Source organism: Zootoca vivipara, chromosome 9 (assembly GCF_963506605.1).
Source record: "Zootoca vivipara chromosome 9, rZooViv1.1, whole genome shotgun sequence".
Classification (NCBI taxonomy): domain Eukaryota; kingdom Metazoa; phylum Chordata; class Lepidosauria; order Squamata; family Lacertidae; genus Zootoca; species Zootoca vivipara.
The window spans coordinates 51,430,308-51,450,597 of record NC_083284.1 but is presented as its reverse complement, the minus strand read 5'-3'; the positions used below and the strand labels follow the sequence as shown (position 1 = coordinate 51,450,597).

The 20,290-nt window shown below is 40.3% G+C and overlaps 1 protein-coding gene across 2 annotated transcripts in view; it reads right to left on the bottom strand.

The window, feature by feature from the left end:
• Window positions 1-231: 231 nt before the first annotated feature.
• The window catches only part of STOX2 (storkhead box 2), a 104,866-nt gene continuing 84,807 nt past the window's right edge, over window positions 232-20,290 (bottom strand). For both annotated transcript variants that reach the window (XM_035111718.2, XM_035111719.2), the window contains one exon: window positions 232-10,769. In XM_035111718.2, coding sequence (XP_034967609.2) covers window positions 10,574-10,769 — 196 coding nt within the window. In that variant the 3' untranslated portion in view covers window positions 232-10,573. The remainder of the gene's footprint in view (window positions 10,770-20,290) is intronic.

Below are 20,290 nucleotides of genomic sequence, written 5' to 3'. Positions count from 1 at the left end.
TATCAGGTATGGTAATATTTGGTCAAGGGCAGCATAATTTACTTTCTAACATGCAGAAAACCAGGCATACTTAAAGCGAAGTGGGGTGGGGTGGGGGTGGGAGTTTCAACTTGGTTGGAAAGTAGTGGTTATATATGACGGGGGAAAGCTGGTCTATTCACAGTTTGGAAAAGAGCAATGGAGTGAAGCCAGTGATGATACCACTGATCCAAGTTATGGCTTCCAGTTATTTATATTTAATGCATATTGTGATTAATTTGGGACTGGTTCACACATTGCCTCAACATGTTAGGCTGCACAAATTGCAGAGCATATGTGTGAGCCTTGGGCTTAAGCAATCTTCTCTTGAATGTGAAAATGGGGCCTACATGTCTAGGCTCAACTAAGGCATCTATTCACTGTTAAGAAGAAATGGGTGCATAATGTTTACTGGACCTGGTATAAACACGAGTATGCACAGGGTAAACTCATGTGGGAGCTGGGTACGTTTAGCCTGGAGAAGAGAAGGTTGAGGGGTGATATGATAGCCATGTTCAAATATATAAAAGGATGTCATATAGAGGAGGGAGAAAGGTTGTTTTCTGCTGCTCCAGAGAAGCGGACACGGAGCAATGGATTCAAACTACAAGAAAGAAGATTTCACCTAAACATTAGGAAGAACTTCCTGACAGTAAGAGCTGTTTGGCAGTGGAATTTGCTACCAAGGAGTGTGGTGGAGTCTCCTTCTTTGGAGGTCTTTAAGCAGAGGCTCAACAGCCATATGTCAAGGAATGCTTTGATGGTGTTTCCTGCTTGGCAGGGGGTTGGACTGGATGGCCCTTGTAGTCTTTTCCAACTCTATGATTCTATGATTCATGTATGAGTATACATATGGCACTCAAATGTTATTGGAAATGTGGAAGGGCCTTTGTGAAGGAAATATGTGAACATACTTTCAATACACAGAACCATAGAACTGCAGAATGTGTTCTTTCACTGAGTTTATTCTTCTAACTTTCTAAATTACTAGCTCTTCCTTTTCTTTAGACACACTGCTCTCAACACACTTTCACTCACATAATTTCCCCCCTCACACACACATCTGTCATCCCTTATTGGTTAAGTTCCCACATTTATTCAAACTTTAAATTGTTGCTCTTTTAACGTAACTTTTTTGTTCTTTTATGGACCATTGTCTACTGTTTATCCCTTTGGAACATGTTCCCCTCTGTCCAGGATACTGGTCTGTTTTAGGTAAGGTTTTTTCAGTTTTTCTGTCACTCTCAACTGTCCTCCAGCTCCCCAGTGTCGAAGGAAGGTGAGTGAAATGCTCACTTTGAATGCATTTTCCTCAGCTTCCCTCTTTGCAACTTTTGAGGTAAGATCATTTCCCACCTAATTTTACCAATGTAGCTAAAAACCAATATTTTCCTTCATACCGCTGAGGTTCCCGCTGCCCCTCCCTGCTGTTCTCCTCCCTTACAGCACTTTTCAGGTCCACCTCACAAAGCAATTTACAAAAAAATTATAAAAACAGTAAGCACCAATCAAACAGAAAAAGCAACTGTTTTTGTTTTGAAGATGCTTATCTACTTCTTCCCTGTTTCCCTTAGGGCAAGACTGTTCTATCGTGGCAGTTAGCAGAGGAAGGTAGAAGGGCAGCCCTAAGAGCTGCATGGTGGTAGCTCTCCAAAATGGCTCCTAGCCTACATCCATATGGGACCCCCCAGAGTTTACAAAAGGAGTCATAACAAACCTTGCGCTGACAAGGGCATTAGTTGTCTCTCATTGAATAGATTATGTGTTTGGGCAACACAGAGCTAGAATAACTCAATGAAGTGATTTAACATAAGCCACATCTTCATGGCATGAAATATGAGATGAAAAAATACATGACTGAACTAAAGCTACCGGTAATGAGATAAGTCACCCATAAGGGAAATAAACAAGTTCGGGAAAACATTCTGCTCTATAATGATATTTTATAAAACCCCAAGCTAAAACATGTTGTTATTAATGATAAACAGGATTTTTGTTTTTTGATATTTTGTAGCACCATACGGTAAATATATCACATACTTGAGGGAAAGGGATTCCTTACCTGCAAATATCTGAAGATAAACAGAGTAAGCTCATCACAAAATGGTGTCTGTATATACAGTGAAAATAGTGTCACTGTTTTTGTTCTACAAGTTATAGGTCACAAAGGTTAATTCCTGTAAATATAGAAAGTTGTGTCAGGTGCACCCAGTACCTACAACAGCAGGGTCCAATTCGATACTAAGTCATCCATCCATCCAAGCACATTGCGAGATTTTACTTACTGACAAAGACTGGGTTCAAATGAATCACAGCATCAGCTGCCAGGTGTGCTGAGTGGATCACATTCCATCCCAGTCCAATATTTTTTCATTACTGGAAGCAGCCTGTTAAGTCAACGCAAAAGAAAAAGGGAACAGAACAGAATCTCTCCAAAGGGAGATAGAAAAACAAACACATCATTGAGTTTAAGTTCTCAGTCTATATTCTAGAATAACAGTAATTTCAAATCTTTTTTACATCTACCCCAGATAATGTGCTCTGCAGCTTAAGATAAGCTATAAAAGAGGTTTGTTATCGAACTAAGATTTAAAAATATATAAAGCACATGCCCAAATTTCAGTGTTTCCTCAGCCCGCATAGGATATGGGTTGGAAGGCCTGGGGGAAACTCTGGGGTTATGGAGGCGAAGTTGGAATCAAGCGTAATATATAACTGCAGAATATATAAACAAAAACAAAAACCCTCAGAGTCGGTTCAAGGTACCCAATTTCATGTCACCAACTGCCATGTGGGAACAGTCCTGATGTATGCAATAATACTGTCTTGTGAATTTATTATTGTTGTTTTCATTTTACTTGTAAGTCACCTTGGTTAGAATTTGCATCCTCAAAGACAAGATATAAACAAACAATATTTGTGTACTGGTTATTAGTTAAGCCTATAACCAATTTCCAAGCTTCTCGTATGCAAGTTCATTTGTAAGTTTACCTCTTCTCTTAAACCAAACATTTTCTAAATATTTATTTGTATTCCCCCCCAAAGGAAATTCCCTGAATATATTATTGTTCGAGGTATCTCAGCAGAGGCTAAATGGCCACCTATTAGGAATGCTTTATTTATTCCATCAGCAGGAGATTGGACTAATTGACCTTTGAGGTATAATACAACTCTATGACTCTGTTAGCCTTCTAAGGGTGTGTGGTGGTAAGCAAAATTTAACTGATCACTCCTTCTAATGATGAACTCTGTTGAGGAGTACTAGCTACATGGAAGTCAAAATCGGTCCAAGAAGAAACAAAAGTGGGGTGTATCAGCATGCTGGGGGGTGGGGGTGGGATGGGACACCAAGGTTTGCAGAAGTGAAAGTAAAATTCTAAGGAGGTAATCTTACCCCACAAGCCTCAACTATCCCCCGAGCATACTCGTGGATGTTCGGATGGCTCAGTGATTGGATGTTATAAGGCAGCTTCATATGCTCAAAAAACATTTTAGTTTCTAACACAGAAAAAGTATAACATGAACATGATAAAATGGACTGAAAACACAAAACGCAACTAGCATACACGTTTTCCTCACATCAGTGGCATTTGCAAAATAAAATAAAAAAGACTTGAAAACGTAACATATAACCAAATGTTATTTAATATTTTAAAAAGTAACACAATCCAAAATGGATATTTCACACAACACTACATAAACAACATGAACACAATATTACCATATGGAGGGACTTTCAAATATAGACTTACAAAAATCCCTGTCCTTTTTTTTCCTTTTAAGTTATTATACTAAGCATGACAAGTTATCATCATTTACAATATGGTACACTGACACAATAAAAACCATGTCACAAATGTGCTGTTATAAATCAGTAACGTTAAGGGAAGACATTTCATGAACTGTATTATTTCATATGAAATACTATACAATATAAACAGAACATCCAGTTCGGATGACCTTTACAGCAACCAGAGACCAAGTAATTTTAATTTTTTTTCAGTGCAAACACATTTATACAAGGCAGTCTTGGTTGCAAAACTCCCTTCTAGCATACAGTAAGTCCCACTTGCATTTATTAACTCATTTAAACCTAAAGCAACAACCACATTCAGTCACTCACAGGTTACCTGCAGAATTATGATCCCTTTAATCCAAGTCTCCTGTTCATATAGAAGTTAACATCTGTGCCAATTATTCAAAGGGCCCTATCATTCATGCTCACAGGTGGGTGTCTGATATATTTTAAGCTGTCTATAACCTCTAATCACAGTATTGTTGCGAATCATTATGGAATAGCATCAAGGGGTATGTGAGAGAGTTTGTCAATGAGAAAAGAAAAGTTTACTTAATGTTTCTTAGGGTACTTTTTATGATGCAGAACAACTCAAAGTGGAGGCACTCTGGTGAGTTTGTGTTTATGCATCATATACTTGGCATGATAGGAGTCTGGCAGCTGCAGAATATGATACACAATGGCTCTATGATAAGCTGTGACCTGGGAACCATCTCCCAACAGAAGTACTTTGCTTCTGCCACTGCTAGATGGACCAAAACAACTTCTCTCTCATCATTAACTATTCTTGTCCACTAACTGTATAGGCTGCATAGGCTACTGTTATTTTAAACTTTTCTAAAGTGGTTAACACGGCCTCTGCCTCTCAGTCACATGATGCTGGAACTGTCACTGTATTTTCTATTAACTATGGGATACTTACAAATGCTTCCATCATAGTCCCACTTGGGCTGTGGCCATAACAAGCCAACTAACTCACCCCCAACCGAACGATGATGGACCAGCAGTCATGTACTGAGTCTATCAGGCACTTTAGATTTGAGCCCCATGTCCTTGCAGATCCAAGGCAGACTGTAATATTGTGAGCGACAGGCCTGCTGTACTACACATTTAGTTTAACAGACAATCCATCCCTCTCATGCTATATTTTGTGAATACATGTCACAAAACACCTCCATGCTCACACCCCTTTGGGCTGATCTGGGACCATTTTCATGACATGTTCTTAAAACTGAAATACTGAAACGGATTCAAAGCACAGAGGCTTACGTATTTTCTGCTAATTTCACACGAATGAAAGCGAAGGTGGAACTAGAATGAAAACAAAACAGTGTTGTGGCTCCTTAAAGACTAACAACTGCTCTGTGGAATGTGCATGAAGTGGACTGTGGGCCACGAAAGCTGATGCCACAATACATTTATTAGTCTTTAAGGTACCAGAACACTCTTCACTTGCAAAAGACTAACATGGCTGTGACATCTCATTATACTTTTATTTCATTCCATTGCCCAAACCCAGCAGAGCAAGCTCAAAAGACAGAGAGGAGAAACCTCTCTCTCTCTCAAAGTGGATGCTGCGATGGTCACCTGTTAGGCAAAAGAAAGCATGCCTTGATTGTCTAATGGGTAAAGAGGAGTGTTACATTTTGGAAGCAGAGGGGTATAAATCAAATGAACTACTGTAGATTGGGATGATTATCTTTAAGATTATAACTTAAAAGTGATTTATTTAAGTTAACGAAATTAGTTGGAAATATTCTTTGAGGAGCAGAGAGGAATATAAACTACAGCAGTCTCTAATTTACTGAACACAGCGATTTCACATTTGGAAAAGGCTTGTTCAAAATATGCATTTTAGTATTTCTCTTGTGTGTAGTAATTTTAGTTCTTTTTCACTAGTGAGAATGGCTATGTTGCTGGAAGATAAAACATTTTGGCACTGTAGTAAGGGCCACTTCAAGGTTCCAAAACGGTTTCTTTTCTTAGACAGCTTAAAAACTAACTTTGTAATGTTAACTCTGAACTTAATTTTAAATATTAAACAAATGTTCATTGTTACTAGGCAGTCAAACAAGCAGGATGAGGGAAACCCTGTATTTGAGAGGGTTTGGAACTTGGCTACATTGACTTGGAAACTGACTGCAATGGAGTTTATTTCTACTAGTTAAGTTTGCAAAATGCTTGAGATTCTCAGGAAAAAGTACAGTATCAGTGCATTCCCAATCTTTAATGAACAGCTCTTTAGAGCAAAAATTTGCCGCCGCCCCACCAAGAAAGCGGGGAGGGAAATAATTGCTACTTCTTCCGATTGACAGACATGGCTGGTGATTTACTGAAGGCAAGAATGCTTTTAAACCACACAGCTATTTGTGCTAATCTGCCTATTAGAATCAGGACTATATTTATTCTGTGTGTCCATGACAGTACCGCACGTGTGGACTGGAATCTGGGTGCTGCATGAGAGTCAGCATCCTATGAATCTCTGCAAACAGAGGTTCAAAAATACACACGGGAAATCTAAATTTTTTAGAATGGCTCTGCACACGACTACCAGTGGTTGGGATGTGTGTGGCTTCAATCCTATGTGTCTCTCCCTCCCTCTCCTTCTTCTATGGGTAGCGGATGCAGGGAAAACATATTTATTTCTCAGGAGATGGCTCTTCTTGGTACAGAATCTGGATTACTTTGCTGTAGAATTGGGATTTTTTCCCCAGGTACAGAACATTCACAGCCCTGACTACAATAAAGCCAGTATTATTTTAACGGTGTTAAAAGGTTCTAACAATATGCTCCTCCAATCTTGTTTTGGATTTCTGTGTGAGTGATAATGGCATGGATTTAGCTGAACAACTCCCTAAAAATATATCTAGCATATTTATAGAGAAATCATAGCTTTGAAGGGAAGCTGCCACTCAATGCGCTTACCTCGCAAAAGATGCTTCTGAAGATACTTTAACTGTTCCTCGCTCTTTTTACTGTATGTTTAAAGGAAAAACACTCCTACGGCTTATTTGGTGGTTCTGTTATTATTAACACTAATATCAGAATCTCAGACTATTTATCTCATTGTGAAAAATATTGGGCTCTATAGAATTCAACCCCCAAGATGCACATGATTGAGAAAACTGAGAGCGTATTACGCCAGCGGCCCACTTGGGAGGCAGATAATGCAAAGATTTAAGCTAAACTCTGGCATGATATGTTGCCATAAATGAAGGCAGAATAGGGCCCAAAGAGTTTAAATGGAGGCAGTAAAGTACCCGGTGTGTCTTCTGCTAAGCCGCAAACTGCCAATCATATTCCATATACTGTATATATTTAACAGGCTTCTAAAGTACAAGCAACACTAGACTTTCTACCAGGTAGAAACTTCAGCAGAAATGGAAAGACAAAGGACAAATTTGAGGCCCCCCCCCTTTGTTTATCTAAAAGATTCTATGACCCTTGTATAAAATCTCGTACTACTAAAGCCAAAAGCCAATTGAATACAGTAACAGGAAATCATGGCAATGAAAAATGACTTCATATGCAAGCATCGACACACAAGAGAACGTCATGGCCTATTTCTTCATAAAGTTTAAACGTCGCTCTTAACAATACCCTTTTTTAAAAAAAGACATGTTGCTGCATTTCATCAAATTCATGGAGGTAGTTATATGTGTAAAAAAGAATTTTACCATAAAAGTAACATGTTGTATTATAATAATACATATCAAGTGTGCAAAATGCCGACAGATTTGTGTTGACCCTTTAAAGTTGAACACAACATAGAGATTCAACGCATTCTGGTTCTGTAAACCTTTAAGTTGATACATTAGAAGGATGATAGATGATCAACCATGCAATATAAGGTCATCATGATTTCATCACAGGATAACAGTGATGAAAACACTCAAGCTCCACTCCTGTGAGTATATGTCTATAATCTCAAAATGGACTTTCTTTATATTTCTTTTTTAAAAGAATGCACATTAATAATGTTTCTTTTTGTAAGTTTCATTTATATAACATGTTCCGAGATTCACATTAATGCTAATAAAATGCCACAAACATATTATTGGCCAATAGCCATGCCAATATTAACAGAACCTTTTAAAAGCTCATCTTTGGGGACCTTTAAATGTCAGCCGAGGGAGAATTTATTGTTAAAACACTGGAATGATGTCTTTTGTATAACTGCTTAATGTATCCATTTCAATAATCTTAACTAATGGAAGCATATTTCCCATACATGGTAATATCTTCCTCATTCACATTTTTATACCGCATTTTAATTTTTACTTTCAGTTATGAATTCTGATATCATTCCAGCAATTGTAGTGAATTGATGCATACTATAAATATCAGAGCATGTCTTAAAAAACAACAACCCATACATTGCTACTGTATAGCATTATAGCAATTTCCTCCCCAAAACGTAATAACTCTGGAACCTGCATGTATTAAATATTCCCAGAGTTACCTATGTAAGGAATGAGATTTGTCAGGCAATGCATTTCTAGGTTATTATACCATAGTTTCAAAGGTATTTATAAGGCAGGAGGCCAAGTAACTAACCAACCAAGCAGCATAATAATCTCCATTATATGCACTGAGCCATCTCACTACTTGTAGCAAATATATATATATGATAATAAAGCAAGTATCTAGGCCTGATTCTTCACTGGTTGTTCCAGATAGCAGGGCTACAACTCAAAGCTTCACAGGACCCAGAAGGCTCAGTGTGCACAATGGGATTTCATGTATGGAGCATTTCCTAACGCTAAAGTTAAAGGAAGAGCTCCAGTTTGTTTGGTACTAAACACACATCTGAGTCCCTGCATATGTACCAGAGTGCCCTGGATTTGCAATGGACTGATTTACCCCGGTGTAAACTGAAACCAATTGTGCCTAGTGTTTGTAAAGCTATTTAATAAGCACCTGAAAGCTGTTTAAAACTGTTTAAGGTAAGAGTGCACTTTCAGAAGACAACACAGAACACAAGTGAAGCTTGAACAGGTTATACAAATCATCACCAGTACCTGATGAAAATACCGTCTTTAATGGTATGCTTGGTTATATCACCTGGATATCAACAAAAGACAGATAGTGTAAATGTCAATCCATACAACAATTTACACTGCTTCTGATCTTTCTTATTGTGTTTTATTATTCTACTTGTACCACCATTATGATTGTTTGAAAACAAAATTTATGCAGTACTGGGTTGCATAAATAACAGACAGCAGAATTTGGCCCTTTATACTTTTCAAGTTTACTCTTGAAATTGCAGATCTCTCTAAACATTAATCTAGAATACTTTTCTTTAAAAATAGATTACTTTGGATTAGCAATTTCAGGACATACACATTAGATATAATAAACCTGTGGATACAGAACTTCTGCTATCAACTTTGTGAGACTCACAAAAGAGGTAACACGATGTCTTTTATTGAACTAACCTTTGTTGATGAAAAACTTAGCAAACTTTTGAGTACATCAATGAATATCTCATTTTCTCGGATCAAACAAATAATCTCTCTCTTCATCAGTGATCCACCTGGACACATTTAAAACTCATGATTATTTTTAAACTAAGTATTTCCATACAATGTTTCCTCACAAAGAAATGTAATTCAATAAAAGGCCTGAAGTTTATTAAGTCTCTAAATCTTTTCTCTACAGTGTATGCTAGTTTCAATAGCCTAATTTAGGCACTCTAAAAGCTACATAAAATAAAAATATAATATGTCCTTCCATAGAAAGAAATCAACCCTTCAGGCCATAATTCATCATTTGTATCACAAAGAGCTTTCTTCTTCTTCTTCTTCTTCTTCTTCTTCTTCTTCTTCTTCTTCTTCTTCTTCTTCTTAACAAATTACTTTGATAATAATAATAATAATTTGGGGTAACAACTGGAGTGACACATTTAAAAAGTGATCACTTTACTTGCCTTTTATATTTTTAAAAACCAAAAACACCTGTTACCTCTTCTATCACTTAGTGATGTGCCTCAATCAAAGTTAGGTCTCTCCTTCCTCACCTTCAATTCAAAGTCTTATATCCCTGCTTTCAACTAGGGGAAATTAAGAATTAAGTTTTAGGTAAACATCTCATACTTTAAAAAAATAAAAGTAAAAATAGATAACATCTCCATTATTTCCCACCTCTTCCCCAAAACGCGACCTCTTTTGACTTACGTTTGCTATGGATTCTTGTAAGATCATGTCATGAAGACTCACAGTGAAAATGACAGATGTATAAATAATTCACAGGTAGAGCTGAGGTCTTTCCTAGACTCATTTCGCATTGTTTTCCCTCAAGGTGACCCTTAGTTGTTTACTTTCAACGAAGGCTCAGTTTATAAAGGAAAAGAACCATCTCTGTGGCAAATAGTTTAACCAGTGGTAGGGGGCATCACATATCTGTGGCATTTTAAAATGAAGTTGGCAACTGCATGACATTGAAAATGCAGGTTACACTTACAGTGTCTAGACTTTCATATATGTGCTCAGTTACGATTAAGTGAAGCAAAAGTGTACATATTATCCCTACTGCTATTCTCTTGCTACAGAGCCGCAAAATGTGAAAAGCAATACCTTGAAATAAAGATTTCTTTGTTGTCCCTAGCCTATGTAGCAACACAGTTTAGGTAGACACAAAAACTGTGCGGTTGAGATGCCTGGTTTCCCCCCCCCCTCCAAAAGACGTAAACATCAGTCCCAGTGTCGTAAACTTTGCTGTATAGGATGAGACAGAAGATCTGAGGCAGAAGCACTATCAAACACTTGTAACAGAAGCTTGCAGGCAATTAGCAGGTTTCTGCAGTTTTTCATTTTCGCTTGTTGGCGGGTCAGCAGTTGCACGGAAGCTGAACACTGGACCTGCACCACCATGTGCAGGACTGAGAGCTGGGTTCTGGCGCCTGTTGCTTTCAACAATGCTTGACGTGTTGGAAGCTAAGCTCTCACGAGTACTAGAGAGAGAAGGGGGGGGGAAACAAACACACATATAACAGTTGTACATATATCCATCTACTTGCCTGCAAGAAAAGGTAACACAGAAGGTTATATAAAGGAATTCCTACTTTTTCATTTTAACAGTAAGCCGAAGACACTAGTTTAATAAACCATACTGTGCACAAGGCCCAATAGCTCCTACTTCTCTCTTGCCCGGACATCAGTGGGTAAAAAAAAACAGCTTAGTGTGATGTCCAATTATGGTTTGTTTCCTTCTTAAAAAAACCAGGATCTCTAGGCAGACTCAAGCCAAGTTTGTTGTTGACTGACAAACCAAAATTCTGGGTTCAGATGCTTCCACATCACAGAAAGTCAAATTATAGCTTATCAGAGCTGTGTAAACATGCAGACTCCTGGAGAAGAGCTCACAGTTGCTTTTCGCATCCTTTGTCTTTTGTTATGTGCTAAGCCAAGCCACGGTATGGCTTTGCATGTCATCTGAACTCATGATTCAGGTAGCTGCAACCTATAGTCAAAAATAAACCTTGGCTTCAGTTCATGGTTCTAGTGAGGAAAGAAATAAACCGTGAGCCCTGGTTCAGACATCATCAGTGTAGGAGTAAAAAAGAGACTGTGGAGGAGCAAAGAGGATGCAAGCTTCTCTCTGGGAGTCCACACATTTTCACGGTCCTAGTAAGCCATACAGTAGCTTGCTTTACCATTATGTGCAACCTGGCCAATATATTCAGGTCTGTGCAAGCTGTAAATTCCACCCATGTGCTGAAAACCCATCACAATCTGTACTGAGAATTACATCTCAGCTTTTTGTTTTTGGAAAAATAGGTTTCTAGCCCTTATGCCTGCAAAGGTAGGTATGAAAGTACATAAACAATGTCTGCTAAGAAGCCATAATTGGGCTCCATAGTAATCATTTCATTGTCCGGTGGAGCCTTTTGCCCCTCCTTAAGAGCAGAAGCAGAATTAAATAAAGTAACTGCACATTATTTACTTGACTGGCACAACACAATCTAGCTGCAGAATCCAGCCTTTTTGGTGCAAAACTTGGTGGCCTTGTTTCACTTGCTCTTTTGGTGCAAAATATACACATGTCCTTTGATGAGTACACATACCTCCTTCTAAAGCCAATTTGGGAGTTAATTCCAGTGATATTTTTTTAACCCTTAGAAACACAGGAAACATATTATGGAGCTAAGCAATCAAAATTCTTCAACACTGAATACTAGTACTGTATATGTTAAAATTAATAATTTCAATACTTTATGCAAGATTTAATAAGTCCTTAATACTGAGCCCATGTCAAGGTGCAGATATTGTCAATTGTTGTTCAAGTGAGGGAAACAATATATCCCAATTGCAGGTGAAATGTAGCACCTTTCCATTCCAGACTGGTGCACTCAAGAACAGGGTTGCCCTGGACCAGACGTGTGGCTGCATGACTGAACTAAGATATAAGAATTACTGCTGTATCACAGGCACTTACTACTCCTTATGTAGCATACAGAACATTTCAGGATAAATCTGAAAAGCCTTTAAAAATAATTTCTAATATATATCATGCTGTCAGCATGACACCTTTTCCATAATTTTATCATGCAACTATGACAAAAGACTGACCTTATCCCTGCCTAAAATATGTGTGGGCCTAGGCATGTTACCAATATTCCTTTGTGTATCAAAAACATCATCATGCTTGGGTCTCCCAGGGCAGGGGCAAAGAAAAAGGATGTGCGTGCATGAAGCTACAAGACAATTTTAATAAGTTTGCTTCTGAAGTTCTTTACTTTCCCCTTCTGTTACCCTCTCTTTGTTCCTTCTGTGTAAAGCAACATTCACTTTTGTCTGTTATAGTTAAGTATCATTCATGTTTATGTTAAGAATAGCAGGTTGGCTCTTTTATTTTTCATAAGAAAGAGCTGTGAGTAGAGGGGCTCCCTCTTCCCATCCTCTAGACCCAACAAACCTGCTGTACCTAGAAATTGGTGTAGAGAGTGCAGCTCAATGGGACACTGCTGTGTGCAGCCTGAGGAAGTGCCATCCACCTTGGGCCTGCCCATAAAAAGCAAGTCTAGAGTGAAAGATTAGGGTAATGTCCGCTATTTCCATGAGCTCTTCTTGTTGTGGGTGAATTGAGTGTTTGTTTAGACCCCGGGTGAGAACCCAGAGGCTGAGAGGAAGGGTGAGTCAAAAGGCAAATGAACTGATATTGATTTATATACAGTGGAACCTTGGTTCTCAAATGGCTTAGATGACGAACAAATCGGCTCCTGAACGCTGAAAACCCGGAAGTGCTCCAGTTTCTGAACGTTTTTCGCCTGTGCCAATCAGAAGCTGTGTCTTGGTTTCGGAACGTTTCAGGAGTCCAACGGATTAAGTTTGAGAACCAAGGTTCCACTGTATATATATATTTGTATTAATGTAACATTTTTGTATGTAACTGTGTATTTTTGAAATATTTTAAGTTGTCTGTTGTTGCTTCAGTTTTCTGTATACTACCTAAAATATATTTTTAGTATATTAAGCGGCACAGAGATTAAATAATCAAACTAATCAATTCCTCCCTCAATTCCAAGTTCATTTTTAGGCCATTAATATCTCATATGAAGCCATATTGTTCAGCCGATGGTAAATCTTTCCCAGATAACCCAATTGCTCTGCCACAAATAGACTTTTATAGCCAGCCAATTCCTGAAATGCCATCATTCTGCAGTGGCATTTCAACTAGAGAGTGATCATGGTGGAAATATCACAGTAAGAATGAACATCCTAGGCACACTTCTCACTAAACATATACCGTGTTTCTCATATTTTAAGGCATCCCTACAAAATAAGGCATGGCAGGATTTCCAAGGGTTGGTGAAATATAAGGCATACCTTGAAAATAAGCCGTACCGGCTTGTGGTGGGAGGAAAAGGAAGATGTCTCCTCAGAACCGGATGCTGCTGCCACATGCAGCTCCGTCCGAGTGGGAGCCGGCAAGAGCTGCAGCACACCCGGCTGGACCCACAGCTCAAGCCGCGAAAAGCCCCGGCAGCTGGCAGGCAGCTGCACCAAAAGGGCGCCAAAGGGGCACGTAATGGCTGGTGTCCAGCTGAGCGCGGCAGCCAGGAGCTCCATGCAAGGCGGCAAAAGCTTCCTCTCCTCCTCTTCTTGCAGAACCAGCGAGACTATTGCCTAGAGTGGCAGCAGGCGCGTGGTGCCACTCTAGGCAGGCGTCTTGCTGGTTCTGCAAGAAGAGGAGGAGAGCTCCATCCCCGGGAAGGCGCCCGCTTCCGCCCGCCCGCCCTGCTGGCCATGCCGAGTGTTCCCTGCCCTGGCAGCACAACAAGCACTAAAAAGTGTGGGGGCCACCTGCCTCACCCCTCTCTGCCTCCTGCTAGCTTGACCCGGGAGCTCCTTGGGGACACATGGAGCCATGGGAGGAGGAGGGGAGAAAGAGAAAGAGAAGAGAGCCCAAGGAAATGGAGGTGATGATAGAGGAGGAGGAGGAGGAGGAGGAGGAGGAGGAGGAGGAGGAGGAGGAGGAGGAGGAGGAGGAGTGGTGGTGGGGCTGCGAGAAAAGAAAAGAGGCACAAGGTTGTGCCGGGGTTATCTGTTTTCACTGGAGAGGAGCAGGGAGGGTGGTGGTGGGAGTGAAACGGAAATCACGGGGGGGGGGGGAGATCGCGACTGTTTTCCAACAACCCAACTAGAAAGTGGGGAGGTGTGCGTGCACAGTTTTTTGTGGTGATGGTGGGGGAGAGACATTCCCCAGGCAGCTTGGCTTGGGGCCGGTGGCGGAAGCGATAGCAGTAGCAGCAACAACAACATACAGTAATAAGGGACTTAACACCACAGACCAAGTCTGCTTCTCTCTCTCTCTCTCTCTCTCTCTCTCTCTCTCTCTCTCTCTCTCTCTGTGTGTGTGTGTGTGTGTGTGTGTGTGTCTTCTCCCCTGCTGGGTGATCTCTTCCTTTCGCCAGCGCGCTTCCCCATCTCTGTCTTTTCCCCTGATCAGAGTGGGTCGCTGAGAAGGTCTCCCTGGTGGCCGTAGTTTCCCCCCTCCCTTCCCGAAACCAAGGCGATTTTGAGGGTGAGCGGAAAAGGTGGTTTGAGGTGGATCCCAGCCAAGGCAAGGCGGCCGTGCTGAGTATTCAGCTGCCCGAACAGCCGGCCAGGGTTTCTGTTTTCTGGTTTTGCCTCCCTTTTTGGGTGTGTGCGGGATCTTGCCCGCTGCGCCTTACAAGAAGGCTGTTTACCAAAGGGAAAAGGGGGGAGCTGCACCTGACGAGCTGCTGCTTGCAATTGCAGCAGATGAAGATGCAGGCACTCGGTGCAGGGTCCGAGAGTGAAAATGGAAGTCCCAAGCTGGCGTGGGGCGCTGGAGGGATCCTTGAACCAAGGCGCCAGAAAGGCTTAAGACGGCCCTGCTGGCAGGAGCCGTGTTGCGCGAAGTTCAAGGCTTGTTGGGCTGAAAACATTGAGCTTGCACGGTATGCATGCAATGCTATTCTGTGATGCAGGAAAAGTTTGTGAAAAGCATGCTTTTATCATGCTTGTTTGGGCTTTGTTCTGCTGCTTTTGATCTCAGAAAACTTTCACTTTGTGCATGTTTAATGCAAGCTTTAATTGCATGCAATTGCTCCCCCTCAGTGTGCTTTTGCTTGGTGCAAAAGTACAATATTTATGCATGGTTTACCATACTTAATTAAAAAATAAGACATCCCTTGAAAATAAGCCATGGTGTGTTTTTTTGAGGAAAAAATAAATATAAGACATGTCTTATAATATGAGAAACATGGTAGAGGAGATATGGCATTATGGACTATTGGTAGGAGCTCACAGCACCATCACCAAAAAATGTTGCTGAACAGAGTTGTTGATTGTATAACTCTAAAAAAAAAATTATACATCACTTAATTTCCAAATAAACTCAAAGAACAAAATATATAAAATCCCCAGTAAAATAAATATTGGTATCAATGTAAAAATAAATAAAAAGAATAACAAGAATTAAAATCCCACTAAAATTAAGAGAAAGATAAATCAGCAAAGAGAGAACAATCTTTTAAATTAATTAATATTTTTACCAGCCACAAATACAATATAGTGTAGACCTAACACATCTAAGCTGGCATTCTACATGTGTTGCACGGAGGGAAAAGGCCCGAATTGTAGTTACTGCTAGTCCTGCTTCCAGGGATTGAAGATGTAGAGTAGGGCTTCGCATAAATGACTGGCAATGTTGGGAGAAATGTGCAGAAAAAGGCAGTTCTCAAGGTAATCAGGGCCCAAAAGGTCAACACCAGTAGCACCTTGAACTGGGGCCAGAAACACACCAGTAAACAGTGTACAGATCACACAAAACTGGCATGACAGAATCAAAATATTGAGCACCTGTCAGCAACCTGGCTACAGTGTTTTGCAGCAGTTGCAGTTTCAGAACACTTTTCAAGGGTAACCAACCGCACATAGAGCACTTTATTAATTATCAGCAGCAATGTTAATGTTATTGCCATTGGCCTTAACAATTTTCATTTAAAATTTCCAAAACACAAACTTCAAGGAAGTAAAAAAAGTTATATATATATTTTAACCCAATACATTAAAATTACAAATTAAATTAAAGGTATTTGCTATCTTCTCCTTAGGATATCTTCCACACCAGCTGTTTTGATCCTTTCCACTTCTTTCCCTCAAAGTTAAAGCGTATAGCATGTTATATACAGGGCCGTCTCTAGGCCCGGGTCCGGTGGCGCGGGGCACCAGGGCACCAGGCCACCAGGGGGCGCCGCTGTGCCCGCTGCGAGGCACGGCGGAGGCCGCCCCAGGCGCACCGGATGCAGCCCTAGGTGTGCTTCTCACCTGTTCAGGCCGCTCTCCAGAGGCGTGCGGGCCTGGGGCCGCCTCCGCTGCGCACAGGGGCGTCGCAACAGGGGCCGGGCAGCGCTGCCTGGCCCAGGGCCGGCCCTACAGCCAGGCTGGATGGCGCAGGGCGCCGGCCCTCCAGGCGGCAGCTGCGCTGGGAAAAGGGACGGGGCGGGGGTACCGGAGGGATCCGGCGCGCCAGGGTGCCAGGCATGCTTAAGACGGCCCTGGTTATATAGGTCACAAAAGGCTGTAACACCCAGCTTGGTTGTTTCCTGTGAATTACCTTCTTATATTACCTTCCATTCTAGGAGTATGGCAGGCAATGTAAGAATCACTGAAAGGGAGCTTCAGCAATATAAAAATCTAAAAAACTGTGGTAGCAACCTGGAAGATTTGAAGGAAGTAGAGAAAACATGCTTATTCCTTTCCTCCATCCCAGTTTCTTCACAATATTAGCATAGATGTTCTAGTTGGACAGGTGGTTCATGTCCTAGGCCAACTGTCCATTCTCTCAAAATAGGAACAAATTACAGTATTTTTTTTTGAGTGAATGCAATATTGCTCTTTATATGCAGAAACTGCATAAGTAACAAATAAAAAATGTTAAGATACATATGCACCAGTTGTTGTTGTTGTTTAGTCGTTTAGTCCACCAGTAGAGATGTAAAATTTCTGAAAATTTTGAAGCTTGGAAAAAAAACCCCGTTTTTTTCCGGGGTTTTCGGAATTAGCACTTCTTTTTTCTTTTCCAGATTGAAAGTCATTCTGTTACTTTAGAAACATAAAATATAACTTTGGACAAGTTTAATGGGCATAAAATTATCACAACTAGCATATTAAAAATATAGTGTATCCAAACAGGAACTGAAATTTAACTTTTCATTCATCACTGTTTGCTATGCAACATGCTTACTCCACCTCCATGAGACCTTATGTATTTCCTCACACTGATGTGTGTGATCTGTTAACCACCTTAGCTACTACTATATGCTTAAATTAGTTTATTTCACTTTTTAAAGACTGTTTTCCAGCATTTAATGTTTAAAATATTTTCATTTATTTTTTCTTTCATAACACTTCTCTGATTGCCACGACAACACTTTCAGGCCCTTTTTGTTGCTCTATATTTTCTTCCAGTGCTTTGAGGCCTAGTGAAGAGGAACAGAACCAATGCATACCACACACATGCAAAAACAAAACTGAAACCTTTTTATTTTCTGGTGACAACAGCTCCTCCTAAAAGAAGAAATGTATCTTGTTCTTGCATTGGAGAGTTCAGTTTGTAACCTATGACTTGCTTGTCCTCACAGAAATTAGAATAATCTGATACCATACATATATTTTTAAAATGATTTATAAAATATTTGAACCCCTTATTTTAAAACATTTTATTCGTCATGTTAAAATAAAACGTTCCATAATCAATCTATTTTTTATTTTTCCAATTTTTCGGGAAAAAATTAAAAAGGCTTCAGGAAAAAAATGGGGGGAAACCATTTCCCCCCGAATTTTTCCGTTTTTTCCCTGGGCCTTCACATCTCTATGCCCCAGTAGTGTATATATAGTGGTACCTCGGTTGTTGAATGTAATCTGTTCTGGAAGATCGTTTGACTTCCAAAATGTTCGATAATTGAGGCGCAAAGGGCTGGCTGCCAAGTCAATGGGGAAATTGGAAAAAACGCAGCGGAAGCCATTTGACATCTGAGGTGCATTTGAAAACGGAAGCAATTACTTCCGGGTTTTTGGTGTTCGAAAACCAAAACGTTCGGCTTCCAAGGCGCTCGAAAACCGAGGAACCATTGTATTTTCTGATTTTTGTCTGCACCAAAATGAGATTGTAACTTTTGCTAAATGTAATCATACAAATAAAATGTGTATGAAACTATACAAATGGATAGTTGACTACAGTGCTATATGCAGGGAAATGTAGGAAACTGCAGAAGAAATTTAAATCCACATTCATATACCGGTACGTAGTTTTTCCAGAGGTATTAATCTGAACTGGCTCAATTCAAGTGATCCTCCAAACTTTGTTTGTTTCCTCTGAGGCTTCTCTTTCCATTTCCCGCTTAGCATGAACCCTAATTTGCTTTGCTGTGTGACTTGTGAACTAGCAAGATAGGACTGTTCTCCAATCCAGCATCAGAAATCCACTTCAAGCCATGATTTCCGATCTTGGTTTAGAGGGCAATTACTAACCATAGTTTCCTGATTTTGTAAATTATGGAGTATATTAAGAGCAAGGAATGCACTCTGTTTGATCCATGGAAAATAATCTGAAGAGAACCTTAGTCATTAACAGACTAAAACCCCTGTTCCACACATGCAAAGAAATCCACCCCAACCTTTACTTTGAAAATCCTGTTGAGTGGCATTTTGCAGGGTAGTAATGCATGGAGATTTGCAAAACACTCACTAAGTTCTTCCCTGAGCCAGTGAAAGATTAAGGAAAATAAAAAATAAGGGGTTAAAAAGGTTCTGTCTATGAGAGAAGCAATACAGGAAGCTGCCTGATATTGAGTTGGAATATTGAACCATCTGTGACAGTTTTGCTGACACTGACTGGCAGTGGCTATCCAGGGTTTCAGACAGGAGATGCTCCCAGCTCAACCTGGAGATGCCAATAACTGAACCTAAGATCTTCTGCCTGCAAGGCAAATGCTCTCCCTCTGAGCTACAGAGGCAGAGAGATTAGAATACAGAACCTGCAGGATAGAAACAAAGTCTGCCTTTTACATTCATATGATATGAATAGCATGTCCATAAAACTGGCAATTTTTTTTAAAAAAGGCTTGGTTGAAATAGTCAAATAAAATTGCACCTCCACACATACCCTGGAAAAGGCAGTCATCACCACACAGAAAGCATTGCATCTTTTCTGTAAAAGATGCAGGTAGTTTGATAGAAGCAATTTACTTTTAACAAAGCACGTGCAATAAGATCATCCTTGTCTTTGTCTGGTCTCCAAGAGCTATAAACCCAGTAGAAAATAGGCCAATTTGAGAAACAACAACAGAGCTCTGTGGGAGCTGACCAGAAAACAAAGACAACAGCAAGGTCTACAGAAGCTCAGAGAAACTCGTAATTAAGAGCCTCCGGCACAGGAATCGAACCTTCTAGGCACAGGCTCCCTGAGTTAACAGCAAGAAGCAGCTGTGAGAAAAGCAAGCTCTCTTTCCAGAGCCAAAGGGCACCAAGATCGAGCTAACAGTGCTATTTCATGCATGGCAAATTTCCGACAGAAGATCATTTCTGTGTAGGAAAAATGTCACAGCCTATAGTCTGATCACCAGATCTGACTGTCTGTACAACTTCTTGCCTTAGATTAAGAAACAGTGTGGGAGGAACCTGATCTTGTTGAGATCATGCTCTCTTTTCCTCCTGCTCTTTGGCCTCAGAGGACACAAGTCTAGTCTAGCACTGCTAGAGGAAGCAACTGTGGGCTCCACAGGCATTCTTCCCAATGAGTTGTCCTTCCAACATTGGTCGCTCACTACTTTTGTCTTCATTTCAGGATAACTGATAATATAAAGACTATTGCAATCATTACCAGAAGTGTGCAGAGATTGGTAGGGTTCACTATTCATTGCAATAAAACAAAGAATGACTTGACTCTGCAATCCTATAGGATCCCTTCTATATTCGAGTACATAAACCTAGGCAGATAATC